The sequence below is a fragment of the Molothrus aeneus genome, chromosome 6 (genome assembly GCF_037042795.1).
Source record: "Molothrus aeneus isolate 106 chromosome 6, BPBGC_Maene_1.0, whole genome shotgun sequence".
Classification (NCBI taxonomy): domain Eukaryota; kingdom Metazoa; phylum Chordata; class Aves; order Passeriformes; family Icteridae; genus Molothrus; species Molothrus aeneus.
The window spans coordinates 12,135,627-12,145,885 of record NC_089651.1 but is presented as its reverse complement, the minus strand read 5'-3'; the positions used below and the strand labels follow the sequence as shown (position 1 = coordinate 12,145,885).

The 10,259-nt window shown below is 49.0% G+C and overlaps 1 protein-coding gene across 8 annotated transcripts in view; it reads right to left on the bottom strand.

Annotated features, from left to right (window-relative positions):
* Positions 1 to 6,209: 6,209 nt before the first annotated feature.
* LMO1 (LIM domain only 1) overlaps positions 6,210 to 10,259 on the bottom strand; it is a 73,513-nt gene continuing 69,463 nt past the window's right edge. For all 8 annotated transcript variants that reach the window (XM_066551394.1, XM_066551395.1, XM_066551393.1 and 5 more), the window contains one exon: positions 6,210 to 6,659. In XM_066551394.1, the coding sequence (XP_066407491.1) occupies positions 6,554 to 6,659 (106 nt within the window). In that variant the 3' untranslated portion in view covers positions 6,210 to 6,553. The remainder of the gene's footprint in view (positions 6,660 to 10,259) is intronic.

The window sequence follows — 10,259 nt, the reverse complement described above, 5'->3', positions numbered from 1 at the left end:
ATGTCTTCTGAAATATTCTTTCCAAGCACAGAAGTTACCTCAGAGGAGCTCGGCATGGCAGGGCTTTTCAGTACTTTCTTGCTCTCTCAGAAGTTCAGACACATTTCTTTTCCTCAAAAGCTTCCAATTTTTGTCTCTTTGTGTGTATTGACAGCAGAAAAAATTGTCCTTCATAAGTTTGTGTTTCTTTACTGATAATTCATTTCTCTCTCTCTTTTTTTATTTTTTTCTCCCCTTCCCAAGTGTGGAATGCTGGTGCTAGTGAGGGGAGCAGGCAGGAGACAGGCAGGAGGAGGGGGGACTGCCTGCCTGCACCTTTGGCCACATCCCTGCATCCACTGCATCCTTGTCCTGCAAAATTTTTGCCACCCCATCGCCCTTGCTGGGAGAGCACACCCCAAACTGACAGAGTTTCAGCCAAATTCAGCTCTGGCACAGACGTGAAACCCTCCCTTTGTGGGAGATGGACGTGCTAAGAGTGTGGCAGCACTGGCTCCCCCAGGTCTGGCACCAGGGAGCAGGAATATGTTGCAGCTGGAGAGTGCAGGGGTCCATCACTGCTGCCCTGGGTATCAGTGTGGCAAAAACCAGAGTGACTTTGCATCCCATCTCCTCCAGCTGCCTGTGCTTCCCCGGGAATGGAGCCTTTTAGATATGTTTTCATCAGCTGACATTTAAGTATGAATAAACAACTATTATGCATGCACTAAATATTCATGTTTTACAACATTGCCATTGCACTGAGGAATTATTTATGAGGCTGCTGCTCCCCAGTGGGGTGAGGGGACCCGGTTCAGGGCAGCCAGGAGCAGCTCCTGGGCTGTCACTGTGGCCACAACCGAGCTGCAGAGTTGATGTTTGTGCCAAAGGATGGCATTTCCTAGAGCTTCCTCTGAGGTGCAAAGGCAAGGCATCCTGCTCTGGAAGATGTTGTGTCCTGAACCCTTGCATTCCAGCTGAGACTTTGGGGCACCTTTCCTCCTATCCTCCTCCTCCTCCTCCTCCTCCTCCTCCTCCTCCTCCTCCTCTGGCAGAGGTCATTGCCTCAGCCCCCAAGGCTGCTGTGACTACACTGTGTGTGCTGCCAAGGCAAGATGCTTCACTGCATCTCTGGGCTCTGTTCAGCAAGAATTTTAAGAAATAATAATTAAAAAACCCCTAAATGATGACAAAGATATGCTCTTCCCAGAAAACCAAACTGCAAATCCAAGTTCCTCCTTCTGAACCCAAGCACTGACCATTAAAGGGGCTACTTAGGTTAAGAAACAGGCTTCCTGAAAAGCCATTCTTGAGGGCTGGGGCCCTTCCTATAGCTGCTGCTGGAGGATGGGGACAGGGACACCTTGGGCAGTGTTTTGAACATCCAGTGCCCTTGAGGCACCATCTGGAGGGCATGGCTTGAGGAGTCACCACTGTGACAGGACCTAAAGCCAAGGGGAGGAGAACAATCCAGCAGCTTCCAGGGTGGCTGTCACCAGGCTTTGTCCTTGCAGGGTGGCAGCATTTCTGAGCAGCACTGATGGCCACTCTATTATCACTAAAAGGCTTAAATGTAACCCCACTGGGATAGACATGGATGGCAAAGTGCATAGGGAAGCATTTGGGGGTGAAAAATCCCCATGTGAGCTGCAGAGGGAGAGGCAGACCAGAGGAAATTGATGCTTTTCCACTGCTGGGAGGCACGTGGGGCTGTGGGTAAGCCCCAGAGTGAAACGGGTTTTAAACAACAATATTTTCATTAAATGAAATCACAATTTTCTAGTTTCTGCAGGGATGTCAAGACCTTTAAGAAAATGCCTGATTCTGTTCAATAACAATAAAGCTATTCTCAAGGTAATTTTCTAAGTAAAATCACCTATAAAAGCCCAGGTTGCATTAGCAACATTTCTTTCCAGCAGTGTTATTATCAAGGACTAAAAAAGGCAGCTGGGCCCTCTGCTCCCCTTCCAGCAGACAGCAGGCAGCACCTTGTTCCTCTCCTCAAATAATTTAAGTTAGCAGTGAAACATTCCTTCCAGGAAGCTCCTGCAGCTTCAGGTTCATGAGGCCAGCCAGCAGTTGAGGCTGGATGTGCATTTGTATTTACACTTCCACTGTTTACATCACTTTTGAGGGGCTTCATAGTGCTTCTGTGGCAAAACTGCTCTCTGTTTTGGGCACTTGCCCTCCAATCACTCACAAAAATCACCCAATATTTGGTGCTTTCATTTACAGCCGATCCCCTACTGAATTCCACCTTTCTGTTTCCTGCTGTTTCTCTGGGTTTGGTCCTTCCAGCCCTGCTTTCTCTCAGACCTTCACAAAAAACTTTCACCACCACAAAACTGCCCTGCCAGATGTCTCAGCCTGGCCAGAGTTGCCCTTGGCATCCTTCAGCATTTTGCTATTAAAACCAGAGCAAGACACCCAGACGGGGCCATTCCCTTCCTTTAAGCAGCAGGTGCTGGAAGAGGTGGGAGGCCGGGGCTCCATAAACAAGGACAGGGTTTAGCAATGGGACACAGAGTGAGCTAATGAACAATTAAGTCAGAGGCTTTCACTGGAAAGCCATTTCCACCTCCAACAACTCCACATTCCCTGACCTAGCTGGGACAGCCCCAGCTACCGGATCATTGCCATCACCCCGTGGAGCATCCCCAGCTCCATCCCCCTGCCCACCAAGCACATCAGCTGGCACTGCTCCATGGGGCTGTGGATCATTTGGGGAAAGTGGCTTTTGGGTGATTGCTTGCAGGACATTGCTCACGGCTCCCTCACCCCAGCCATTTGGAAGTGAGGCGCAGGGCCCTCCTGTGCTGGCAGACAGACAGACAGACCTGGGTGAGCCCCTGGGGTGTGGAGGGGCTGGTGAGGGAGCGCTCCCTGAAAGCCTGAGGGAGCTGTTGGTGTTGCAGAGGTCTGCCCCCGTGCCCATAGGCCTGCTGATTTCCATACTAAAGACATTTCCTGTATGTGTTTGCTGCCAGGGAAAGCCGCTGTCTACAACTCAGCTCTATTACTGGAAGAGCAGCAGCAGCAATTGTGCTACTCCCAATTCTGCATTTCCAGGACCTGCTCTGTGGCTCTGGAAATCCTCCTCCCAGCTCCCCACATCCCCCCTGGCCAATTAGGGAAGAAGCCTGGTGGGGGTGATGGCCCCCTCCCCCGTGTGGCAGGGCTGTGCCGAGGGACTGAGCCATCCCTTCTTGGCCTTGGGAAGCGCGGTTCACAAGCCAGTGACAGAGGGATGAAATGCAAATATAGCATTTCTTGTAAAGTAAATTAAGCTAACAACGAGGTAACAAACCGCTGTTAATATTAGATTAACTTGTTTGGCAAGATATGAAATGGGGTGAGCCGGATTGCCGGTGGCGGAGTGCTCAATAGCGCTAATGCTGCTCAGGGAAGTATAACATCCCTCTGACAGACAGGGGCAAGCTCCAAAAATAAAATAAATTAAGTCTGCAGGAAGAGCCAGAATCTGTGCAGCAATTACACCAGCATTAAAGATGAATGGAGACGAAGCCTAAGATTTTGATTGCCTTTAAACACTGGCTTGTTTTTTAATCTCAAAATTAGACTGTGCTGTGATCAGCCATTAGCCCCGACCACAAAAAGAGAAAGACACAGAAGATCCTAGATTTTAACATCCATAGTATGAACTTAAAATTCCTCTTTGATCTAAGATAAGGAGGCAAATGGCAGATAATGCAGAAGTTAAAGCCAGTTGAGTGCAGTTGGCAGCTGGGGCTGACATTGGGAACGATGGAGGCTTGGGCGGAGGGGTCACCGGCAGCCGTGTCCTCAACACGGGGACTGAGGCACAGGCTTAAATGTCATACTATATGCCAGTGGTCACTAAACTGATTAAGCAGTGGTTATCTTTAGCAGTAAAAAGGCTATCTGCTAATACTAAATTATTAGCAGCTAAAATGCCATTTACTCTGCTCTGATTCCTTGAATGAATATTTATGCCAAGTGATGACTATAACACCATCAAAAGGTTTCTGTGCTCTGCTCCGTAGAGTGGAAGCGATTATTCAAGAGCAGGCCTGCACTCCAGCCCTTGTTTCTATTAAGCAAATTTGTGGCATTCAGACAAGAATTCATGATTGCATTGTCCTCTCGGGATTTTTATTTTTAAAGGTGTCCCACCTCCTACACTCTTTGGGGCACGGGCTGTGCCAGGTAGGCCTTGTCTGCTGTGCAGACACAGAAAAGAGGGACACAGATGCTGCACAGTTTCTCCCTTGTATTTTTTATTTTTTAAATATAAGACAATTGGATATTTGCCCCACCCTATTCAGCACTGAGGAGTTGTGTCCTGCCCCAGGCTTTCCTCCCATCCACCCAGTCTCCAGCTGGGGCTTTTGCATGAGCCAACATCATGAAATTCCTCCTTAGGTATCAGGAATCAGATCTACAGCAATGGTGACAAATTAAGAGGGTTGCCCATTAAAAATGAAGCCCCTGCACCCTATCAGGGGAGCAGTGCCTGCATTTCACAGCAAGGGCAAATGCAGGGAAGCAATGGGAAGCCACTGCTCCCATGTCATGGCCCATGGTGTAACTAAGCTACCTTTCTCTGAAGGACTCAATTTTTAAACTGGTACCAAAACCCTCCCTAAGAATCTGAACTGAAACTGAGCAGCCCCTCCAGCTTGTTTGGTGAGTGGTTTTGCTTTGGTTTTACTGCTCCCCTCCTCACCACAGGACAGCAGCCTTGCCCAGCCATTGTGTGCTGAATTGCAGCAAATCCCACGGGCAGGCAGGCATGCAGGGATCCATCAGTCCAGAGCATAGGCAGGGGCAGGGGCTGTCTGGCAGCCCATTTCAGCAAGGAATGGAAATACTTGGGCAACAAGTTGCTCCTTCCGTAGCCCCAGGGCGGCTGCCTCCAATAGCCTCTACAAAAAGAGCATCGACTCTACAGTTTCTCAAAAGGCAACCTCCCCCCACCCCAAAAAGCACTAAAACAGAACAGCAGTTTAAACACCACATACCCATAGGCAGCTCTAAGTGGCTCTTTAATTGCTATTCCATGTTTATGGGAATAAAAAGGGATGAGGCCACACATTTTATACTGGGTCTCCCAACCCAAAACATCTGTTTGTGAAGCAAAATCACTGAATCAATCCACATGTCTGAGGTAGCTCTAGATGACAGGCAATATTTTGAAGCATGCTAAGTGTCTGGTGGTGTTTTGCTTCTGCTTAGCCATTGTTCAGCACAGGTGAACATAAAAGCATTTCATGCAACAGGCAGAGCAGCACCAAGCTGCACTGCATCTGGTATTTGCAATTCAGAGAACACACACAAGTGACCCAGGACCAGCAACCAATTAAGTCACATCAGAAAAAAAGTACTCGGTGTCTATTTATTAAAGGAAAGGGGGGTAAATCTAAGAAAAAGCAAGAAGACAAAATAAATAGAATTGCAGCCATCCTTTACAGCTACTGGTGCACTATATTAAAGTGACACTCACTGTACAAAGAAATGTGTTTGATACAGTCCAGTGGGTTGCACATGAATTGCATAACCTTGAAAATCATTGCACAAAGCATCGCAGCAGGAACACAGTTCAGAATTTTTTCTCTGGGAGATGCTTCAAATCTGATCGCTTTTATTTCGTGGGAGGTCAAAGCACCTGGCACAGAGTAAGCAAAAAGGGCTGGGAGCAGGGATCTGCTGCATCAGCGCCCGGTCACGTCCCAGCCCTGACATCAGCTCTCGCAGCAGCTCTGACCTGGAAAAGTGATGTCCCATGGGAAAATCCCACTGCCTAGCAAAGCCTTGAAATTAATATTCTGATCAATGCCCAGGCACCTGTTGGCAGGGCTGCAGGGAGCCTGTTCCTCGCAGCCCAGACTGGAGACACTGGATCAGGCAGCCAGCAGGAATTCCATGGCAATGCCCTGTCTGAACCCACAAGGAGCCTCTCAGCCAGCAGCCCAGCACGACACAGCAGCCCCGCCAGCCATGCCCATGGTTCCCAGCCACCACCTGCCCCCAGCTCATTCCCCTCCATTATCCAGGGAAGCAGGTGGTTGGATGGAAGGCTCCACAACCCTGCAGCAGCATTTCCCCCAGTTACTATGAGAGAACCTGCCTCTGCTGTGATCCATGCAGTTTCCAGGGAGCTATGTACACGTTTCCAACAGTCTGCTCAGCCAAAGCACAGGAAATACAGGAATGGCTTTTGCCACATGAGGAAGAAACCACGGCAAAGATGACCAGGAAACATTCATAATTTTTAATTCACACCAGTAATAAAATTGCATTACATTTTTCATAAAATAAATGTTCCAGTTTATATACAGAAAACAGACTGTACAGAGCCCTCCCCCAGACCCCAAAAACTCACAAACATACAGGCAATGCAGTGCTCAGCTAAGCAGGCACAACTGTACATCTAAAATTGTAACTGCTTTGTGTTGGGGGGGAAAAGTACTACAATGTATATAGTCCTCTCTGGACCAAGAATTAAAAAAATATTGCAGGCAAGCTGACAGACGCCCTCGCTGCTCGTGCGGCCAAGCGCCCATCCCACAGTGCTCCAGCCAAGCAGGGGCTGTTATTGAACCTGGGACTCGAAGCTCCCGTTCAGCTGCCCTTCCTCATAGTCCATCTGACACAAGATCATGTTGTTCTTCAGGAAAAATTTGTCTCCCACGCAGAATCTGGAAGATAAAAAAAAAGGATTGGAGGGTGTGAGTACGAACAGACGTGAGAACGGGGAGAGTTTGAGGCAGTTTGGGTCCGAAGGTGATTCTGTTGAGCAGAGTTTGATTTCCAGCTCTGCCAGTGCTTCCCTCCTTGCCATCCCAGGGTTTTGCTGTCCTTTCCCTGGCACATCCGTGCTTGGCTCCAGGAGGAGGTTGGGAGCAGTTCAGGGATTTGTCCCTGCAGACAGGAGATGCTGGCTCTCCAACCAGGAAGTCAGGCGGGTGATATTACACGGAGCCTATTTGAAGTTTTTGCTGGTATCCACATTTCCACAGCTCCCTCGGGTGAAGCAGTATTTACACTAATTTCCAGGCAAGGACTGGCTATTAAGTCCTCCCTCACCCCCTTGTGTACAGTGCTGAACAATAAATAGAAATTTCTCGGTGGCTGGACTCCTAACCTTTATCTTCATTGAGCGAAGGGCACTGCTCTCTATATACCATGTAAATTGTTCTGTTTGTCTTGAAGTTGACAGAGAAGCTTGTGATATTTAACAATTTTATTTGACCATTAAGGTCAAAAAAGTTCCACATATAAGATCAGAGAGGTGTGAATTGACAGCCAATAGCTTTTTCCGCCCTGCCTGCTTGCCCAGGAATCAGAAGCTAATCTTTACTTCTTAAGATAACAAATAATGTTCTCTGCACCCAATTCAGGGGCTGGTTTTTGTCCATAACACTGGCAGGGCAATGACAGACCAGAGCACAGGCTGCCCCAAGGGCTGAGTCCAAAACCAGCCTCAGGACCCTAAAGCAGAGAGACACCCTGGGTCAGGCACTGTGCCTCAAGGCAGCTCTGCACTGAGAGGAAAGGGTAGGTAGCAGCCTCTGGCAAGGCCAAATATCTACAGGAAGATCACTGGAGGTGACCCCATCCCCAGGAGACTTAGCAGACCTCAAATGCCCTCTCCCAGGCAGAGCTTTGGCACTGCCTACTCCTTGTCTAAAGTGCTTTCATCATCTGTAACTCAGGCACCTTCAGGCAGAGCATCTCCATAAAAGTGAGTATTTTCTGCTAAAAGAACAGGACTGATAACTTTAGAGCTTCTTTACAGGCCCAGCACAGGCACAAGTTTTCTCCAACTGGACACCGGCATATAAGCTGATTAATTTGCCAAGTTGGTACAGAGAGAACTGGGCATTAGTTCACACTTTACAGTATTTCACTGAAGACCTTCCATCTTCTTCCCTCTGTGGCACATGCTCCAGTAGTTCTGAAATTCAACCTTTTCTGCATATTTAAAAGATAGAGATTATTCCTAATTTCAACTAACAGCTTTTATGGTAAAAACTGTACTGCACACACTCTCCTTAACACCACCTGCCCCAGGAGCAGTTTACTCACAATAAATAACAGACACAGCTGCTTGCTTTTCACTACTTATTCCCACCTTAAGTGCCATATAAATCTCCAGGAGGAGAAATGCAAAAATTACTCTTGCCACCAGCACCATCAACAGCTGTCTCTTGCCAAACCTGGTTTTGGGTGTAGAGGCACCAAGGGAGGAGCTGGAGAATTTGGGAGTTGGAAGGTGTGGGGGTGTGTACAAGCACATGGGAACTGAAATGCTCTACAGGGGTACCTTAATGTGATGTGAAGTTTGGGAGAAGGGTTTGATTCACTGGAAAGGCAACTGTTTCTACCTGCCAGTCCTGCAAACCCACGAGTAAACTGGGATCTCTTCAGCTGATGCATCACAACTGGAAACCTCAGGCCCAGTTTCTCACTTCCAGCCCCCATGCTCAGAGCAGGGATGTTGCAGAGCCTGTCTGGGCAATCAAATTCCAGCCAGCAGCAGTGAGAAATAGGTGCTGAACCTGCTCTGTCATTCCTTAAGAGTGATTTTCTTCCCAGCAAACCCACACTTCAGATAATGGCAAGAGAAGGAGCTGGATTTCCTGTAACCCTGTAACACTGACCTATCAGCCAGTCACAGCAGTGACCAGGTTTTATCCAGCACTACAATGACCATGACAACTTTAGAACAGTTTAAAGCATGGCAGCATGAGTAGTAATGCAGGACTTGATGTAAAACTGATGTTTTAGGGAATGAAAGTGATGAAAACATTGCACACTTGGAAAAATATTAGAGATTTTGCTGTGATGGATTTAGCACTCTATTCAGAGCCCAGCTATAGAAGGGAAAGCAAGCTGGAAGAGAACTGAGGAAAGGTCTTCATCATCAAATCTTTTCAGAGCTGAAGAACAAGACGGGGTTTCCAGTGAGGTTTCCAATTCAGAACCAGAACTGGCATCCACCTCTGCAATTCTGACTTTAGGGTTACTTAATCTCATGTTCTCAGTTCAGCATCCAGTGCTGTCTGTTACAGGATCACTTCCATTCCGCCCTTTCAAGCCCAAATCTCCACAGATTAAGTCATAAAAATTGGCAGCCCTCTGACCTCAGCCAAAAGCAAGGATCTACACATAGCCCATCTTCCAGAACAACTCAGCCCCTCACAAACTGAGCAAATCCCTTGTGCATCACAGCACAACTCTGCCAGAATGGGGGGATTACCTGCACTCTCCTGCTGGGCAGTGACAGCCCTGGAGGTTGTCTGAAGGACAGAGTGGGACCATGCTGGCAATTGAGAGGGAAGGGGGGTGCTTTGGAGCCTTTGAAATAAAGGGTGAAATTGAAAAGAAATTACAGAAAATGAAAACCAGGCAGCACTAGGATTTTCTGGGAGAGAAGAAGGGTGAAATAGGGGTTTGATGAGAGACACTCAGGCTGCAGACTCCAAGGCCAAGCAGCACTCCTGACTGTGCAGCCCTGAGCCTCTGCCTGAAAGGACATTTACAGCCCCAGGTTCGGTGTGGAGTTTGGGAGCAAGCCTCTCCTGCCCAGGAATCATCAGGAGGCTGAAAAGAGCTGATCCCGAGGGCTGAGCCTGGCAGCACCCGCCACACTCCCGAGTCTGGAGACGAATCCCAGAACTGAGGTGGGATGAGCATCTCGGGGGATGAGGTGGGATCAGCTCTGCGCTCAAGAGCCGCAGAACAAGACTGGGCAGCCGGCAGATCCCGCAGCGAGCCCCGGCCGGGAGCCACTAGATGTCACTGCCGGCCCGGCCCTGCCACCGCGCCCGTGCGTGCGGGGACAGCACTGACGGGACTGGCGCACCTGGAACGAGCACTGCCAGCGAGGACAGCACCTCACCCGCCTCCGCCGCGCCTGGCACCGCCCCGCTGACACCAAATTCACCGCCGGGCTGAGCCACGGGCGCGGCGGCGGGAGCAGAGCCGGACAGCATCTCCCAAGCTCAGGGGGAGCTGGCAGGGGCTTGCATTCACTTATGGATGGCTGCTTCGTGAGAGATCCCACTGTGACTCTTTTCTAGATTGTTTAAGTCAGGATTTTAGCCTGACTTTTACAGAATTGGGTTCTCCATCTTCCCACAAGTCTTGTCATCTCTCTCACGCTTTCCCCATGGGATGAGGCATTGCATCCTAGTTTCATCTTTGGGAAACAGCCACAGATCCAGAACAGGAACACCAGCACAGCCCTTGACCCTGGGCACACACTGCAGCCTGACTAAGCAAGCAATAAGACC